The sequence below is a fragment of the Ranitomeya variabilis genome, chromosome 6, assembly GCF_051348905.1.
Source record: "Ranitomeya variabilis isolate aRanVar5 chromosome 6, aRanVar5.hap1, whole genome shotgun sequence".
NCBI classification, from domain to species: domain Eukaryota; kingdom Metazoa; phylum Chordata; class Amphibia; order Anura; family Dendrobatidae; genus Ranitomeya; species Ranitomeya variabilis.
In genome coordinates this window covers 260,386,919-260,407,232 of record NC_135237.1, presented here as the reverse complement: position 1 = coordinate 260,407,232, position 20,314 = coordinate 260,386,919, and the positions used below count along the sequence as shown (strand labels likewise).

General features: G+C 46.3%; 1 protein-coding gene across 1 annotated transcript; it reads right to left on the bottom strand.

Moving 5' to 3' along the window:
- Window positions 1–1,738: 1,738 nt before the first annotated feature.
- Window positions 1,739–3,627, bottom strand: LOC143783258 (uncharacterized). Its single transcript, XM_077271672.1, has 3 exons — window positions 3,130–3,627; window positions 2,658–2,955; window positions 1,739–1,762 (listed from the first exon to the last, which is right to left on the bottom strand). The coding sequence occupies exons 1-3, from the start codon at window positions 3,474–3,476 to the stop codon at window positions 1,739–1,741; spliced, it is 669 nt and encodes a 222-aa protein (XP_077127787.1). The 5' UTR covers window positions 3,477–3,627.
- Between the last annotated feature and the right edge of the window lie 16,687 nt (window positions 3,628–20,314).

Genomic DNA, 20,314 nt, shown 5'->3' with positions numbered 1-20,314 from the left:
GCACTTGAGCACGGTGTTCCAGAACGGTTTCAAAGCGTTGAGCGATAAAATGTCCAGTATGGAACGGCGCCTTGAAAACCTGGAAGCCGAGCTCTCAAATCCGGCAAAGCATTTTTTAAGTACAATTGCTAAAGGCATGGTGGAAAACCTTACGCCGGAACTCCAGATTTCGGTGATGCAGGACTGCAACAATTCCTATGTGAGGGCTCTGCAGCAGTCTCGGTGCATGCAGTCAGCGACACTGCCAGTAGTACCGTCGCTGGCTAGCATGACTCCGACTACTGCTGCAGAGCCACTCCAGCCACCCCACCGAGGTCCACGTGCCGAGCGACGCCACCACAGGCACCATACCAGTTTGCCGCCGACTCCTGCTCCTGCCAGGCCCTCATCCACCCGTAGGAGTGTTACTGGGGGCCGTAGGAGTGAATCTGGGGGAGCTGACGCAGGAGGAAGAAAGCACACAAAAAAGAGGAGGCATACAGAGGCAGTCAGTGAGGCTCTGGCTGCTCCAGTAGAGACTCCAACTTCTCACCATGGCTCTAGCCGCAGCAGGAGCAGCCAGGGCAAAAAAAAATACCAGCGTCTTGTGTTGCCTCCTCCCTCCCCTACAGATGATCCGGTTTCCCCAGTATACCCTGCGGAGGGGTTGGACCTGCCTTCCAGCCTCCTTGACTATGGCTCCTCCTCCTCTTCCTGTTCCCCTCCCTGTAAAAAAAAACACCTATACCAGTCACCGCTGGTAGCGGATATTAATATTGATACCCCCTAATTTGTTTCCCCTTTTTTTTCTGTTACCCCCCAATAAAAATTTGTTTTTTGTATACAATATTTGTTCTTATTTTCAAGTACACTTCTCGGCAATTCACGCCGTGCGCCGTACACATATTTTGTGCTTCAAACACCTCATATATGCAATGACAGACAGTATTTTTGGCTTTTTAAAGTTTACCTTTTTTTGTGTGTCTCTCATTGCTGTTTGAGGTGTTTTCAAACACTAAGGGTATGTGTCCACGCTCAGGATTGCATCCGGATTTGGTCAGGATTTTAAATCAATATTTGTAGCCAAAACCAGGAGTGGGTGATAAATACAGAAGTGGAGCATATGTTTCTATTCTACTTTTCCTCTAATTGTTCCACTCCTGGTTTTGGCTTACAAATACTGATGAAAAAACCTGAGCAAATCCGGATGCAATCCTGAACGTGGACACATCCCGTAAAGGTACCATCACACTTAACAATGCTGCAGCAAAACAGACAATGATGCAGATCACAGCAGCATCGCTATTTGGTCGCTGGAGAGCTGTCTGTGTGACAGCTCTCCAGCAACCAACGATGCCGAGGTCCCCGGGTAACCATGGTAAACATCGGGTTGCTAAGCGCAGGGCGCACTTGCGATGTTTACCCTGGTTACCAGTGTTAAAGGAAGAACAAAAAACATATACTCACAATCGCATCCCCCGGCATCAGCTTCCCTGCACTGACTGAGTGACGTCCCTCACAGCAAAGCGGTCACATCAACGCTGTGCTGTGCATTCACTTTACGGCCGGCGCTCAGTCAGTGAAGGAAGCGGACGCCGGGGGACGTGAAGATGAGTATATGTTTTTTTATTTTTTATTTTACATTTAACACTGGTAACCATGGTAAACATCGGGTTACTAAGCGCGGGCCTGCGCTTGGTAACCCGATGTTTACCATGGTTACCATTGTAAAACATCGCTGGTATCGTTGTTTTTGCTGTCAAACACAACGATAAACGGCAATCTGACAAACCAATACATATGTTATATGGTATGGTATAAATTTGTACTTTGAAGCAGGGTAGAAAACTGTAGAAAAATTTTTTATTAAACAACAACATTTTAAAAAAAAAGGGGTTTTCAGATAAGGCACATTACAATAGTGAACAATAGGTAGATGCCAAATTTGACATAAGCAAACCAACCAAAACGGATATTGCACATAATGTAGAATTAGTTTATTACCATATTATATTCTTAGTACAATCACAATACAGGGATTAATTGGTGTAGTTAAATCCAGAATAAAGTCCAAGAGTAAAACATAAACACTACACCATTGTATCTTGCCATGACACACGGCCAACATCTGACACAAAATAGGCCGCAAAACGATCCCTCATCTGTGCAATTTCCACACTTGTCCTCAGAGGATGATCCTGGTAATCGGTCAATGGGTTGTCTATGGGTTCATCCAGTTCCACGTTCAGTCTCTCTTTGGTCAGAATATAATTGTGGAGAACCACACACGCCTTCACCACCTCATCCACTGTCTCAGTTTTCAGATTAATGGCAGATCCTAGTATCCGCCATTTGGAGACAAGGATGCCAAAGGCGCACTCCACAGTCCTTCTGGCCCTGGACAGTCTATAATTGAAAACCCTTTTTGTATGGTCCAAGCCCCGACTGGAGTAGGGTTTCAATAGGTTGGCAGACATTTGGAATGCCTCATCCCCAACCACAACCAAGGGCATTGCAGGGCCTTCGGTGTGGGGAAGAGGTCGTGGCTGTGGGAAATTAAAATTGTTGCTATACAATTTTTGGCCCATATCCGACTCTTTAAATGTGCTCGAGTCATTTGCACGGCCAAATGCACCAATGTCCACTGCGAGAAAACGGCAGTCGGCACCGGCAATTGCCATTAGCACAGTGGAAAAATATTTTTTGTAGTTGTAGAACATGGATCCACTTTTCCCTGGCTTGGTAATACGAATGTGCTTTCCGTCCACTGCGCCAATACAGTTTGGAAACGAACACACTTCCTCAAATTTCTCGGCGTTGGCCTCCCAGATTTCTCTTGTAGGGACGGGTAAAAATTCCTCACGAAGATTATCCCACAAAGCGCGGCATGTCTCAGCAATAATTCCGGAGAGAGTGGAGACTCCAATCCGGAACTGAAAATGAAGGGATCTCAAGGTCTCTCCGGTAGCCAGGAAACTGCCAAGAAGAGAAAGAAATTATTACATTAAAGTACATAATTTATAAAAGTACATTGTAATTTATAAAAGTACATTGTAATTTATAAAAGTACATTGACCATACTAAACCCAAAAAATGAAAAAAAAAAATAAAAGGGAAGAACATATCACAGTCATTCAAACAGCTACGTACCGTAGAGTCACCAGAAGCCGTTCCTCTGCGGAAATAGCTTTCCGGAGCTGCGTGTCCTGCCTGCCAATGGATCCTTCCACCCGACGCAGAAGATACCGGAAGCTGTCCTGAGACATCCTGGTATATTGGAAATATTTCTCCAGGTTGTCATTGAGTTCCCCAAACAAGCTATGGTATGCTCCACGGCTCTCCCGGACTTCCAAGATAGGGTGTATCCAAAAGCAGCGACGACTCCATCTCCGTTTTTCCCTTTCCCTTTGATGAGAACAGGCGACAGCATAGGCATGAGCCAAGGCAAAATCCATCTCCATATCCATGTAGATACTGTCCATGGGACGCTCCATCATGAATACCAGCAAAATGGGAGGAATTCATCTCTGCCAGGGTATATATACACAATTACATAAACACCAACCCTCTTCTAGCCATTGGTGGACCTTATCTATTGTGTAGAAAGTTTTTTTTTGGGGTGGGGAAAGAAGAATGACTCAGTGCCCAAAAAACGCATGCGGCGCAAAACGCTGCGTTTTTTGTTACAAACGCAACTGCGTTGACCAAAAACGCAGCATTTTTGCGCCGCATGCGTTGCACGCATGCGGCGCAAAACGCAGCGTTGTGCATGCGTTTGAATGCGTTTTTGTTTGCGTTGTGCGTTGCGGCGCCGACGCTGCGGCGCACAACGCAAATGTGAACGTAGCCTTAGTCATGTTTCTCTGGTCTTATATAGTGATTTACACTATGTAGTAACTCTAGTTTTACGCAGCCCTTCAAGTGGCTAACTTTGAAGGTTGTATGAAACTGAGATATCATGGAGTCATCAGACGAGGGGCCATAAACCCCTATAATATAAAAGCCACAAGGATTTAGATCAAACCACCACAGGCAGAGTTTCAGTAAACCTTAATGTTTTACAATGACAAACAGCAAACATATAGAGGCTTAGAACTGTTTGTGAAGTGAATAAGCAAACATTTCTCAAGATTGTGTCACTATGAGCATTGTCTGACATATATGTAATCTTTTACAAGAAATGCAGCTATGTGATTATCTGAATGCATTCGGTATACAGTGTTTTAATCTGGATTACAAATCGCCATTTGTATATTCGCCATTTGTACTTTTTAGGCAGCCAAAGTTATCGCTCTCAAGGAGAGAAACTAATATAGTCAACAAATAAATATTTGTAATGAACTACTGAGCCAAACTAACAGCATTGCTTTATCAAGTTTATATGAAGTGTATTATGTCCAATGTGAGCAACCAGGTAACACAAAAAGGAGCTTTTCAAGTGAGCTCTTTGAGGTACACAAATGTTATGAAGTCTTTGCCAACAAGGATGTAATTTCACCAATGGGGGTACCTTTTTTAAAAATATACTATTGCCATCACAGCCCCCTTGCCCAAAATTCTGTGGCCTATAACAGTACCGAACACGTTCTCCCAGGTCATGTATTTGGAGATAAGGAAGAGACATTGCAGGAAACAGAGTTAAGAAGTAGCCCAATATAATCTCATGCCCAATTCCCCAATGTGGGGTCCTTTCTTTACTAAATAAAATAGTGCCATCACAGCACCCTTGCCCAAAATGCACCATATAGAGCACGTTCACCCTGGTGATCTAGTTGCAGTTAAAGGACACATTGCAAGAGACAGAGTTAAGAAGTATGCCCAATGTAATGTCATGCCCAATTCCCCAATGTGGGGTCCTTTCTCAGCCCCTCTTGCCCAACATTCACTGGCCTACATCAGTACAGAACACGTTCACCCAGGTCATGTAGTCGGAGATAAGATAAGGAAGAGACTTTGCAGGAAACCGAGTCAAGAAGTAGATCCAATGTAGGGGTGTGAGACTCGTAATAGAGTGCATGAGCTGACAAACAATTCCCCAATGGGGGGGTCCTTTTTTAATAAATAAAATAGTGCCATCACAGACCCCTTGCACAAAATTCTCCAGCCTATAACAGTACAGAACATGTTCACCCTGGTCATCTAATGACAGTTAAAGAAGAGACATTGCAGGAGACAGAGTTAAGAAGTAGGCCCAATGTAGGGGTGTGGGTCTCTGAGACTTGTAATGGAGGGCATGAGCTGACAAACAATTCTCCAAAGGGGGTACCTTTTTAAAAAATATACTATTGCCATCACAGCCCCTCTTGCCCAACATTCACCGGCCTATATCAGTACAGAACATGTTCACCCAGGTCATGTAGTTGGAGATAAGGAAGAGACATTGCAGGAAACCGAGTGAAGAAGTAGGCCCAATGTAGGGGTGTGCGTCTCTGAGACTTGTAATGGAGTGCATGGCCTGAAAAGCATTTGCTCAAGGGGGGTTAATTTTTAAAAAATATTTCATGGAGATCATAGACACCCTTGCCCAAAAATTGACTGTCTGTAGCAGCACGGAACACTTGAACCCCTGGTGATCTAGTGGTGGAGAATGATGAGAGGTGGAGGAAGGCCTCATTAAAATCTATTCCCAATTTAATGGAGCGGGTCTCCTACACTTGTAATGCCCATACACTAAGTGCATGGGCTGTCAAACATTTCCCCATGGGGGGGGTTAATTTTTTAAAAACATTGTTTACGGGCATCATAAACACCTTGCAAAACTGTAAAGTGTTTTCCTATACAGTTGCTGCTGGGAAGGTGCAGGTTTTTACTAAAAATATGGCGGACAAATCGTTGGATTAAGTGATCAGGAAAAGGGGCATGGTGATTAAAGGAATGAGAACATACATGATTAATAACAGCGGTGGCTATAGGAGGTATGAGACCCAGGATACAGCCTACAATGATTAGTCGTTTAGCCACCACCGATTACCAGAATGTGTTTCATGCCCATCAGAAGATCTGTGTAACAGATGCGTGAGTTAGTCTTGGCCTAAAAAATGCCTGTCAAAAATATGTTGCCAAAGACGCACGTATCTGTCTAAAGGGCAAAGTGCAACATATTCGAGAGATGCTGAATTAGAGATAGCAGATGAATGTTGTAGGAAAACCAAACAAAATGATGGATGCTTGTGAAAAACAGAGTTTAAAGAGATGTGCACCATCTGTAACTATAAACACACCCGTGGCGCATGCTTCATCATCTTCACCCATACATATTACCAATAATATCCAAATGTCACAGTCAACAATTTTTTCTTCTAGTGTAACGAACACTGTTAAAGGAATGCCACAAAATGTAGATAACCACGACCCTGTAAAACACCAGATTTCCTTTTTACGAGATATGGACGATGATGGTATTGTTGACCACTTTGAAATTTACCACAGCCACACCAAGAAGATAAAGATCACAGCTGCAAAAATGTGCAAAAATGGCCATGAATGTCTGGAAAATCTTTTTCTCTTTGGCAAACTTTCTCACTTACTAAAGTGGTACCGAATGACGCATACACAGCTCTCATGTCTATTTAGCCTGAGATGGTTGAAATATGATGTATTCTGTTTTGTCCATGTCCACATTTTGAAAGTGAGCAGAAAAGAAGGATGAATTAGCAGGAAGACGTGTGATTTTGGTCTGTAAGGAGGTGATGTCAGGTACAGATAGGTAGATCTGCATGTCTTTGGTGTACTGATGATATTGCAAACTGTGCCATTACATCAGCTGGCCCAGGCTGAAGGTGTAGATGGAGAAGAGTAGGGGTCCTAGAACTGAGCCTTGGGGAACACCGAAAGACCGGGGTCGAGGTGAGGAGGTGGTGTGGGAGAGGGAGACACTGAATGTCCCAGTAACAGCCTGGTTGTTTTTTAAAGACTATGCCGATAACTAGTGTTGAGCATTCCGATACCGCAAGTATCGGGTATCGGCCGATACTTGCGGTATCGGAATTCCGATATCGAGTTCCGATACTTTTGTGGTATCGGGAATCGGTATCGGATCCATATTACTGTGTAAAGCAAAGAATTAAAATAAATAATCATTCTCAGGCCCTAAACTCCTCATTCTAGGAATTTAGGACCTGAGAATGACGTTGCGGCTTGTGATTGGTCGCGTGGCGGTCACATGAGCGGCACACGACCAATCAGAAGCCGTGACATCATGGAAGGCCCTAAACGCGCTCATTTTAAGCAAAGAAGGCTGCCAGTTACCTGTGGTGATGTCCAGGGGCCTCCAGAGAGGTGAGTATGTCAATATTTTTTATTTATTACACATTAATATGTGAGAGTTTCCTCTCCTTCAGACCCTGGGAACCATCAGGATACCTTCCGATACTTGGTGTCCCATTGACTTGTATTGGTATCGGGTATTGGTATCGGCGATATCCGATACTTTTCGGGTATCGGCCGATACTATCCGATACCGATACTTTCAAGTATCGGACGGTATCGCTCAACACACTACCGATAACCCAAAAAGGCCATTTGCACCACCGGCCATGCCCGCATCAGCAGGGGTAGCAAAACTCCCATTCTAACCACCACAAGCATGATCAGGCACATGGCAGCAAAGCACCCAACTTTGTTGTTGGACACAAGGCTCCATGAACTATGTCTGCGGGTGGTACCACTGCTTCTTCCGATGTTGTGCGTGGATCCAATCCCCTGTACATGCTGAATGCAAAGATGCCACATGCCCTGCTTCTGCAGTTGCACACAAACTCAACTAGCACCATCGAATAGCACGTCCACGTCCTTGGCCAGTACACTGTTCAGTTGTCCATACTCCAGTCCTTGGAACGCAAGCGGAAATACGCAGCCAACGCCACAGTACTAAATTCACAGATTTCTTGTCTGCGTATGCTCAAAATGTTGCATTTAAGGCCCGTGTGAGACCAAAGCTTTCAGCAACCTGATGGAGGTGACCATCACAAGGTACTCATTTTCCAGCCACCACAATTTTCCCCGATCTGCCGTCACAACATTACACAAGCAAGAACATGTCCCACAACGTTTCCCGGATCCTCAACAATGCTGTTTCAGGGAAAGTGCACCTAACCATGGACATGTGGACAAGTGCTTGTGGGCAGGGATGGTACATCTTGCTGATGGCACACTGGGTTAGCATAGAGGAAGCCATGACCAGTCGGACATTGGGAGACCATGTTCCAGATGTATGGAGACAGGTTGTGGAAGGCTTTGCTTGTCATAGTTAGGGTTTTGAACTGTAGCCTCTGGGCAATTGGAAGTCAGTGAAGGGCCTAGCAGAGAGGAGAGGCTGGGGAATAACAGAGGGACAGTTGGATTACTCAGGCATCAAATTTCAGGATAGAATGGAGTGGTGCAAGAGTGCTAGAGGGGAGGCCAGACAGTATAAGGTTGCAATACTGGAGGCGGAAGATCATAAATGTGTTCACAAACATTTTTGCAGTTTCTTGGAACGTACTGATCCTAGATCTGTTTTTGAGTTGTAGTGGGCAGGAGGAGGCAAGGGCTTGAATATGTATATTGAAAGAGAGGACAGAGTCGAGGATCACCCCGAGGCCCTGAGCATGCGGGACTTTTCATACTGGTGTGGCGTCCTGGCATTACACAGGCACGTGTCCTAAAACATTACCAGTGTCCTCCAAGATGCTGTTATTGGTAAAGTCAACCTAACCACAGACGGTACATCACACTAACAGCACAATGGGTTAACATAGTGGAAGCCGGGACCCAGTTCGACTTTGGGATGGTGCACGTCCGACCAACCATGAGTATTGCGGGCCCTACGTCAATCTGGGTTGCCCCTGCAAGTAGTCTCCGCAAGTAGCACATCAGTCCCAAGCTGGAACCACTGCAGCACTGCCTCAGCCAAGCAGCAACAGGCTGTGCTGAAGCTAATATGCTTAGGTGACAAGCAGCACAATGATGAAGATTTGTGGACAGCTCTGAAAGAGCAGGCAGATCTGTGGCAGACACTGCTGAACCTACAGCCAGCCATGGTCATGTGTGACAATGGCTGGAACCTGGTGGCTGCTCTGTGTCGAGGCAAACTCACACACGTGCCATGCCTGGCCCATGTGCTTAATCTCATTGTTCAACATTTTCTGAAAAGCGACACAGAGGTGCCAGATCTGCTAGGAAAAGTACGAGGCTCTGCGTATTCATTTTAAAAAGTCAGCTAGAGCTTTATCCACACTTGACATGCTTCTGCAGCACTTGCAGCTTCTGTCTCACCGACTGGTGTGTGATGTCCTCCCCATGCATTGGAACTTTACATATAAAGAAAGTGGTTTGGGCTGGTAGCCCTAGCCAGCTCAAGGCCACAGGTGCACGGAACTCCATCAGGACTTGACGTACATCAACAGGAATACAGATGCAAGCGTTCCAACTCCTTAAAAAACTTTCTTTATTCTTCAGCAGTTAAAACATGGTGATAGGCAGAATCCCAAGTGGATAATAGTATGCACAGAGCAGACACTGATAGTCCAGTGACATGTTTCAATCCTACAATAGATCTTTGTCAAAAGCTAGACTTTCAATTTCAAATGGTGCTTTTTATACAGATAATGGACCAATCAGACAGATTTAGACTAACATGTCATTTAACCCTTCACTAACTTTCCAATCGTGTCTATGCTGACTGATACATTGCACCAAAATGTTGATGTGAATAACAATATAAAAAGCATAAATGAGTCTAACACCTATAATAAACATCACAATAAAAGACACAATCAGTAATGGAACATTAATTCATTCATTTTGTTGAGGCCATTGGGATACCTAGTTCCTAAATTAAATATCCAGAATGCCTCTCGCGTCAATAAGCGTCTTTTAACATCTTCTCCTCGTTTAGAGTTTTTGAGATGCTCCAAACCTGAAATTATTAAAGGGACTCTGTCACCTGAATTTGGCAGCCTCTGTTTACGGTCCGATGGGCGGTGTTTTCTGTGCTTTCATTCACCCCTTCCTTTCCCGCTGGCCACAATATTGTCTTGAATTGGATTAGGTTGCCTCCGTAGTAAACACGCGTGCGCAAAGCAATCTTGCCTTGTGCACGTGCAGTATGCTTTGCCCAACTGTGGGCAAAGCTGAAAAGCATTAGTGTGCATGCGCCGCACTATGTCCCGGAACACAGCAAAATACTTCCGGGACATATTGCGGCGGCACATTCCCATTATGTTGTTCAATGAAATGTTTAAAGGCCATTTAAATATTTTGGGTAGCATTATTATGATTAATTATATCTCTAAAGTGTTCTGAAAACCGCGTTTTAAGTTTTCTCGTAGTACATCCTATATACATAACATGACATATTGTACATTCAATTTTATATGCTACATTTGTTGTGTTGCAGTTAATGAATTGATTAATGTTATAAATTTGCATTTCATTATAATTAGAGAATATTTTTGTTTTTTGAGCGTGTTTGCACGTTCTGCAGTTGTTCATCCCACATTTAAAAAACCCTTCAATTTTAACCAATTCTGCACTGATGATTTTAATGAGAAAGGCCCTGGTGAGATTCTATTGCCAATAGTGGGAGCCCGTCTTGCTACTATGTTTACTCCCGACTCAAGAATCATTGCTACCGTGTCATCTTTGTAGACCTTTTTTTATAACTTTTTTAATATCATTAAATTGAGGGCTATATCGTAAACAGACGTAAGGTTTCTTATTTTTAGATTTTTTTGGGAGTTCAGTAAAATCATGTTTTGGCTCAATTAAATCATCTCTTTTTTTGGTGGAAACCAATTTCCTGGCTCTTTCCAGAGTTTAGTTTGGATACATGTGTTTTTTTAAATTTTTTATGTAAAGTGTCAAATTCAGTATTCATATCATCAGCACTGGAACAGTTTCTTTTCATTCTAATATGTTCCCCCACTGGAATGGATTTAAGTGTGTGTTTCGGGTGGCTACTGTGAGCATGTAGTATTGTATTACCCTTTAGGGATTTGTGATAAGTTTTTCTTCCAATTAATTTCCCTACATTGCCACATAGTCAAGATCCAGAAAAGGGATTGAATTGTTATTATACTTATATATAAAACGTATGTTACAATCATTAAGATTTAAATAATCCACAAAGTTTGGTATGGCAGATACATCTCCGCCCCATATGATCAAGATGTCATCGATGTATCTGCCATACCATATGAGTGCCGATGTGAAAGGATTGTCAATGGAATAAATGCATTTACGTTCCCAAAACGCCATCGTAATATTTGCCAATGATGGTGAGTATTTGGCACCCATCGGAACTCCTGCTTTTTGTAAGTAAATGTCATTATCAAATGAGAAAACATTATGTTTTATCAGGAAAAAAACTACTTGTAAATATTTTACCAGATCATCAGAATAATTACTGTTATTTTCCAAAACAAATTTTAATGCCTCCATTGCTAATTCATGAGGAATGCAAGTATACAGAGATACTACATCACAGCTAAGCCATAAATATTCCTTTTGCCAAGTTTTTTTTTATGTAGAGCACCTAGGACATCCCAAGAATCTTTTAGATATCCTGGTAATTTTTGCACTATTGGTTTCAGGAGGGAATCAGCCCATTCATATAGATGTTCGTTAATGGAGCCGATCCCCGACACAATCGGTCTCATTGGTGGAATACCTGCATTTTATATGTCTTAGTTAAGCCATAAATTATTGGCAAAGTTGGATCCGATACCATCAAAAAATCAGCCTGTTTTTTGCTTAGCACCCCCAAAAACAAAACCCTCTTGAATAATTTTATTAATTTTGTTTTCAAAATCTCTGCTTGGGTTACTGTTTAGTTTTATGTAGGTTTTTGTATCTGATAATAGTTCCATCATTTTATTTTTGTAGTCTGTAGTGTTTAACTCCTTCACGACCTCCGCCGTACTAGTACAGCGGAAGTTGGATCCCCTGCTTTGATGTGGGCTCCGGCAGTGAGCCTGAATCAAAGCTGGGACATGTCAGCTGTTTTGAACAGCTGACATGTGCCCGCAATAGCGGCGGGTGAAATCGCGATTCACCCGCCGCTATTAACTAGTTAACTGCCGCTGTCAAATGCTGACAGCAGCATTTACCTACCGCTTCCAGCCATCGGGCCGGAAATAAGCACATCGCTGACCCCTGTCACATGATCGGGGGTCAGCGATGTGTCGGCATGACATTCTGAGGTCTGCTTGAGACCTCTATTGTTGTTGATGCTGGATTGCTATGAGCGCCACCCTGTGGTCGGCGCTCATAGCAATGCAGTAAATCTACTACATTGGGGCGATCTGACGATCGTTCCTATGTAGCAGAGCCGATCCAGTTGTGCCATCTTCTAGCCTTCCATGGAGGCTATTGAAGCATGGCAAAATTTTAAAAAAGTTTTAAAAAATATGAAAAAAATATAAATAAAAGTTTAAATCAACCCCCTTTCGCCCCATTCAAAATAAAACAATAAAAAAATCAAACCAACGCATATTTGGTATTGCCGCATTCATAATCATGCGATCTATCAATAAAAAAAAAGATTAACCTGATTGCTAAACGACATAGCGAGAAAAAAATTTGAAACGCCAGAATTACGTTTTTTGGTTGCCATGACATATCAATAAAACGTAATAACGGGTGATCAAAAGAATGTATCTGCATCAAAATAGTATCATTAAAAACATCAGCTCGCCACGCAAAAAATAAGCCCTCACCTGACCCGAGATCACGAAAAATGGAGACGCTACACGTTTCGGAAAATTGCACAATTTTTTTTTTTTTTTTTTTTTTTTTTTTTAGCAAAGTTTGGAATTTTCTTTTACCACCTAAATAAAACATAATCTATACATCTTTGGTGTCGTACTGACCTGGAGAATCAAAATAGCAAGTCAGTTTTAGCATTTAGTGAACCTAGCAAAAAAGCCAAACAAAAAACTAGTGTGGGATTGCACTTTTTTTGCAATTTCATCGCACTTGGAATTTTTTTTCCGGTTTGTAGTACTAAACATGCTAAAACCAATGATGTTGTTGAAAAATACAACTTGTCCCACAAAAAAATAAGCCCTCACATGGCCATATTGACAGAAAAATAAAAAACTTATGGCTCTGGGAAGGAGGGGAGCGAAAAACGAAAATGCAAAACCGAAAAAGGGCAAGGTCTTGAAGGGGTTAAAACAACTACCATTCCACCTTTGTCACTTCGCTTTATAATAATGTTGGTCTTTTTTCTTATTCTAATAACGTCTTTTTTGCTTATGGGTAGTGTTGAGCGATACCTTCCGATATCGGAAAGTATCGGTATCGGAAAGTATCGGCCGATACCGTCAAAGTATCGGATCTCGCCGATTCCGATACCCGATCTCAATGCAAGTCAATGGGACGAAAATATCGGAATTAAAATAAACCCTTTCTTTCCTTGTAGCTTCATTCTACATGAAGGAAAACAACTAAGAATAATGTAGGATGTATTGGGGGAGGTGGCGGAGACATTAAAGGCATAAAGGTTTAGCCCAATCAAATTGAATAGCAGGAATTTTAATTTTTTTTAAAGACGTTCGGAGTTACAAAGATATTGACTATGTTAAGATTTTTTTTATTTTGTCAGATATTGATGTTTCACTACTTCCACGCCCTTCACCCTCTTTTTTACTTCTCCCACACTTTCTTCTTCATCATCATCAGCATCTTTGACATCAACTTCTTCTTCACCTTATTCATCTTCTTCATCTTCTACCTATAATTTTTTTTTTTACATTGTTCATATTCTTTTTATTTAACTATTATTCTTCTTCATATTCAACTTCTTCATCATATTCTTATTTGTGACAGGCATTCCCGTAGTTGTTATCTATAAAAGTTTGAAGATTACACCTTCCGTTCTGCCTGTCACAAAAGAGTTACATTTGTCCGCGTTCAGTTTGGCCTGCAGCATCAGGCTTTATCCAGGGGCACCACGGGGAGGAACGGACTCACCCCCATACACTGCTTAGTCTTCTTCTGCTTATAATTTAGATAATATCTTTTGCTCTGATATTTAGTGTTATGCTTAATGTTCTTCTGCTCTTTGTTCTGCAGCCTCTTGTTCTTCTGCTTCTCGGTCTCCCATGTCGTCGTCATCTCCAGGGTCGTCGTCTCCGGGGTCGTCGTCTCCGGGGTCGTCGTCATCGGGGTGGTCTTCAGGGTCATCGTCTCCAGGGTCGTCGTCATCTCAGTGGTTGTCGTCTCTAGTGTCGTCGTCATCTTAGGGGTGGTCTTCCGGGTCGTCGTCTTTAGGGTCTTGAACTTGGAAATGTAGCAGAAGGTACAAGAAGGCTGAGAAAATGCCGAGAAACAGCTGATGGAACTGGAACTCAGATGGCTACCCAAAGGTCCAAGAGCCAATGGAACTACCGAGGACCAGCTGACGTTACTGGAACCCGGTTACTAAGCAGGAGGTACCCGTGCCTGAAAGCACTACCAAGGACCACCTGACGTTGGTGGAACTCGGATACCCAGAGGGAGGCACCTAAGCCAAAGGCTCTGCCCAGAACCAGCTGACGGTACTGGAACCAGGATGGGGAGCAGAAGGTACAAGAGCAAAAGACACTGCCGAGAACCAGCTGACGGTACTGGAACCCGGATGGGTAGCCGAAGGTCCAAAAGCCAATGAAACTACCGAGGACCAGCTGACATTACTGGAACCCGGTTACTAAGCAGGAGATACCCGTGCCTGAAAGCACTACCAAGGACCACCTGACGTTGGTGGAACTCGGATACCCAGAAGAAGGCACCTAAGCCAAAGGCTCTGCCCGGAACCAGTTGACGGTGCTGGAACCAGGATGGGGACCTATTCAAGCTTGTCTTCCTAGAGCCCCAACTAGCGGTGTTGGAGCAAAGGGTCAGCAGGGGGAGAAGAGTGTAGGCCGAAGTCTGCACTGGAGGCATTTGTAGGTCTGTTGTGTCTGCGTGGCGTTTGCAGGACACGTTGCCGGCTACACAGCAGGGGAACACCTGGTGGTGCTGAACCCCACTGACACATTGGCGGGTGTTTTTCTCTGTGCAGCCAGCACATCGGGGCACCAACTGGCGGTGTTAGAGCCCAGGCTCTGCAGGGGAGCAGAGTGTAGGCCGAAGCCTAATTGAACCAATTTTAAAGGTAACCTTTAACCCCCCCTCAGGTGTTACAAACTAGAAGAGCCACGCCTTATGCAGCAGTAGTGCTGCACAAGTCAAAGGTTGCTCTTTTAATTTTGTTCTTTGCACAAGCTGAATGAAACACGTACAACATTTTGGCCCTTATACAGTCAATCTGTCTTGGAGGCGGAAGTTCCCTTCGTAATGAGACACAGCACAGCTGGCAAAAATACCACCTTGGTGCTTGGCGCGGCCTCCTGAGCATCGCATTTTGCTGTACAGGAGTCTGCGTTGTTGCGTTATCCCTTGGCCATGCGCTGCCCATCTTTGACATCATTTCATGTCGGCTGGTGCGGTTCGCGATGCCCATGAATCCCAGCCCCGCAGTGGTCTTTACAGTGTTTCACACTGCGGGGCTGGGATTCATGGCCTGGCGCAGTACATATGTTCGCCTCTCGCTCGTGTCCTTACACCTGCTACAGACTGTGCGGCGTCAGCTGATCCCTTATCGCATGCCACGGCCATGAAGCCGCACAGTCTGAAGAAGGCGAAAGGAGCTGAGTGACAGCCTGGTGAAGATATGCACTGCTCATGCCCGTCAATCACACCCTCGCAGTCAAAATAAATAAGACACCAAGGGGCGTTGTGTCGGGCAGGGCGGCCGCAGAGGTGCAGCCAGCCAAACAATGATGTCAGTAGAAGGGCTGTGCTACCAAGGGGGTTGTTGCGTGTCATTACAAAGGAAAGTCACACCTCAGGGACGTTTTAATGGTCTCAGGGGACACATTGTAGACGTGTTCTGTTCCACGTGTGCAAGGAGAATAAGTTTATGAGCCACCTTGCACACATGCAGCATTACTGCTGTACAAGGTGGCTGTAAAACATACAAACACCTGGGGGAGGGGTGACAGGTTCCCTTCAATTTCAGTTCTTGTGTCTGCGTGGCTTTTGCAGGACACGATGCCGGCTACACAGCAGGGGAACAGCTGGCGGTGCTGAACCCCACTGACACATTGGCTGGTGTTTTTCTCTGTGCAGCTAGCAGTACCGGGCACCAACTGGCGGTGTTAGAGCCCAGGGTCAGCAGGAGGAGAGGGAGCAGAGTGTAGGCCGAAGCCTGCACTGGCGGCAGCTTTGTGTCTGCGTGGCTGTTGCAGGACACGTTGCTGGCTACACAGCAGGGGAACAGCTGGCGGTGCTGAACCCCACTTACACATTGGCGGGTGTTTTTCTCTGTGCAGCCAGCAATTCGGGGCACCAACTGGCGGTGTTAGAGCCCAGGCTCTGCAGGGGGAGCAGAGTGTAGGCCGAAGCCTAATTGAACCAATTTTAAAGGTAACCTTTAACCCCCCCTCAGGTGTTACAAACTAGAAGAGCCACGCCTTATGCAGCAGTAGTGCTGCACAAGTCAAAGGTTGCTCTTTTAAATTTTGTTCCTTGCACACGCTGAATGAAACCCGTATGACATTTAGCCCCTTATACAGTCAAAACTGTCTTGGAGGCGGGAGTTTCCTTCGTAATGCGACGCAGCACAGTTGTCAAGAATCCCACCTTGGTGCTGGGCGCGGCCTCCTGAGCGTCGGTATTTGCTGCACAGGAGTCTGTGCTGTCGTGTTATCCCTTGCCCTTGCGCTGTTAACGCTGCCCGTCTTCTGACTTCATTTAATGTCGGCCGTTGCGGTTCGCGATGCCCATGAATACCAGCCCCGCAGTGTCTTCTCATTTATTCACACTGCGGGGCTGGGATTCATGGTCTGGCTCAGTCAATATGTTCGCCTCTCACACTCGTGTCCTTACACCTGCTTCAGACTGTGTGGCGTCAGCTGATCCCTTATCGCATGCCACGGCCATGAGGACACACAGTCTGAAGAAGGCGGAAGGAGATGAGGGACTGGCGAAGATATGCACTGCTCATGCCCATCAATCACACCCTCGCAGTCAAAATAAATAAGACACCGAGGGGTGTTGTGTCGGGCAGGGCGGCAGCAGAGGCGCAGCCAGCCAACCAAGGATGCCAGAAGACGGGCAGCGCTACCAAGGGGGTTGCAGCGTGTCATTACAAAGGAAAGTCACACCTCAGGGACGGTTTAATCGTCTCAGAGGACACATTTTAGATGTGTTTTGTTCGGCGTGTGCAAGGAGAGTATCTTAATGAGCCACCTTGTACAAATGCAGAATTACTGCTGTACAAGGTGGCTGTTATACATACAAACGCCTGGGGGGGGACAGGTTCCCTTCAATTTCAGTTCTTGTGTCTGCGTGGCTTTTGCAGGACACGATGCTGGCTACACAGCAGGGGAACAGCTGGCGGTGCTGAACCCCACTGACACATTGGCGAGGTGTTTGGCTCTGTGCAGCCAGCACTTCCGGGCCCCAACTGGCGGTGTTAGAGCCCAGGGTCAGCAGGAGGAGTAGAGGGAGCATAGTGTAGGCCGAAGCCTGCACTGGCGGCAGCTTTGTGTCTGCGTGGCGTTTGCAGGACACGTTGCCGGCTACACAGCAGGGGAACAGCTGGCGTTGCTGAACCCCACTGACACATTGGCTGGTGTTTTTCTCTGTGCAGCTAGCACTCCTGGGCGCCAACTGGCGGTGTTAGAGCCCAGGGTCAGCAGGAGGAGCAGAGTGTAGGCCGAAGCCTGCACTGGAGCAAGTTGAAAGGGAACCTTTAACCCCCCCCCCCCAAGGCGTTTGTAGCTGAAAGAGCCATCTTGTACAGCACTAATGCTGGAAAAGGTAAACTTAGCTCTTTTAATTATGGTCCTTGCAAACGCTGTACTTGACACTTATGAAATGTGTCCCCTCCCACTGTTAAACCGTCCGGTAGGTGAAACTTTCCTTCGTAATGTGACGCAGCACAGCTGTCATTCTTACCCCCTTGGCGCCGTGCGCCGCCTCCTCAGCGTTGTTTGAATCTGTCCCGGAGCCTGCGCTGGTATGTTAGCCCTTGGCCATGCACACATTTTGCGCTGCCCGTCTTCTGACATCATTTGGTGTCAGGCTGGTTGCGCCTGTGCGGCCGCGCTGGCCAAGATCCTGCCTCGCTGTGTCATCTAATGTAATCACTCTGCGGACCTGTGATCCATGGGCATGAGCAGTGCATATCCTCGCCTCTCACTCCCCTCCCTACGGCTTCTTCAGACTGTGCGGCGTCATGGCCGTGGCATGCTATTAGGGATCAGCTGACGTTGCACAGTCTGAAGAAGGCGTAGGGAGATGAGTGAGAGGCGGATGTTAAGATATGCACTGCGCATGTCCATGGATCACAGGCCCGCAGTGGGATTAAATCAGAAGACACTATGAGGCGGGATCTCGTCCAGCGCGGCCGCACAGGCGCAGCCAGCCTGACACCAAATAATGTCAGAAGACGGGCACCGCTAAGTGTGCATGTCCAAGGGCTAACATAACAGCGCAGGCTCCGGGACAGATTCAAACAACGCTGAGGAGGCGGCGCACGGCGCCAAGGGGGTAAGAATGACGGATGCGCTGCGTCACATTACGAAGGAAAGTTCCACCTACCGGACGGTTTAACGGTGTGAGTGGACACATTTCATAAGTGTTAGGTTCAGCATGTGCAAGGAGCACCACGAAAACAGGCACTTTTTCCTTTTGCATCATTACTGCTGCACAAGGTGGCTCTTTCAGTAAGAAACACCTGGGGGGGGACAGGTTCCCTTAAATTTAAGTTGTTGTGCCTGCATGGTGGTCGCATGACACGTTGCCGTATACACAGCAGGGGAGCAGCAGGCATTACTGAACCCCACTAACACATTGGCGAGGTGTTTGGCTCTGTGCGGACAGCACTTCTGGACAACAACTAGCGGTGTTGGAGCCCAGGGACAGCAGGAGGAGCAGATAGGAGGTATTGCAGCACACGCAACAGGGGAGCAGCTGACATTACTGAACCCCAATAACACGGCAGCAAGTGTTGACTGTGCGGACAGCACTACCAGGCAACATCTAGCGGTGTTGGAGCCCAGGGACAGGAGGAGGAGGAGGTGGAGGAGATAGGAGGGATTGCCACACACACAGCTGGGGAACAGCTGACGTTACTGAACCCCAATAACAGAGGAGTGACTGTTGACTGTGCGGACAGCACTTCCGGACAACAACTAGCGGTGTTGGAGCCCAGGGACAGAAGGAGGAGGTGGAGGAGAGAGGAGGGATTGCCACACACACAGCTGGGGAACAGCTGACGTTACTGAACCCCAATAACAGAGGAGCGACTGTTAACTGTGCGGACAGCACTTCCAGACAACAACTAGCGGTGTTGGAGCCCAGGGACAGAAGGAGGAGGAGGTGGAGGAGAGAGGAGGGATTGCCACACACATAGCTGGGGAACAGCTGACGTTACTGAACCCAAATAACAGAGGAGCGACTCTTGACTGTGCGGACAGCACTTCCAGACAACAACTAGCGGTGTTGGAGCCCAGGGACAGAAGGAGGAGGAGGTGGAGGAGAGAGGAGGGATTGCCACACACATAGCTGGGGAACAGCTGACGTTACTGAACCCAAATAACAGAGGAGCGACTCTTGACTGTGCGGACAGCACTTCCAGACAACAACTAGCGGTGTTGGAGCCCAGGGACAGGAGGAGGAGGAGGTGGAGGAGATAGGAGGGATTGCCACACACACAGCTGGGGAACAGCTGACGTTACTGAACCCCAATAACAGAGGAGCGACTGTTGACTGTGCGGACAGCACTTCCGGACAACAACTAGCGGTGTTGGAGCCCAGGGACAGAAGGAGGAGGAGGAGGTGGAGGAGAGAGGAGGGATTGCCACACACACAGCTGGGGAACAGCTGACGTTACTGAACCCCAATAACAGAGGAGCGACTGTTAACTGTGCGGACAGCACTTCCAGACAACAACTAGCGGTGTTGGAGCCCAGGGACAGAAGGAGGAGGAGGTGGAGGAGAGAGGAGGGATTGCCACACACATAGTTGGGGAACAGCTGACGTTACTGAACCCAAATAACAGAGGAGCAACTCTTGACTGTGCGGACAGCACTTCCAGACAACAACTAGCGGTGTTGGAGCCCAGGGACAGAAGGAGGAGGAGGTGGAGGAGAGAGGAGGGATTGCCACACACACAGCTGGGGAACAGCTGATGTTACTGAACCCCAATAACAGAGGAGCGACTGTTGACTGTGCGGACAGCACTTTCAGACAACAACTAGCGGTGTTGGAGCCCAGGGACAGAAGGAGGAGGAGGTGGAGGAGAGAGGAGGGATTGCCACAC

What these genes read in the sequence shown, in the direction of transcription:
- LOC143783258 (XM_077271672.1), bottom strand. Translation starts at nt 3,476, where the DNA reads ATGATGGAGCGTCCCATGGACAGTATCTACATGGATATGGAGATGGAT. An exon ending in CGGCTTCTGGTGACTCTACG is followed by an intron (nt 2,956 to 3,129) that starts GTACGTAGCTGT and finishes TCTTCTTGGCAG; the next exon opens with TTTCCTGGCTACCGGAGAGA. An exon ending in ATTTTTCCACTGTGCTAATG is followed by an intron (nt 1,763 to 2,657) that starts GCAATTGCCGGT and finishes TTGGTTTGTCAG; the next exon opens with ATTGCCGTTTATCGTTGTGT.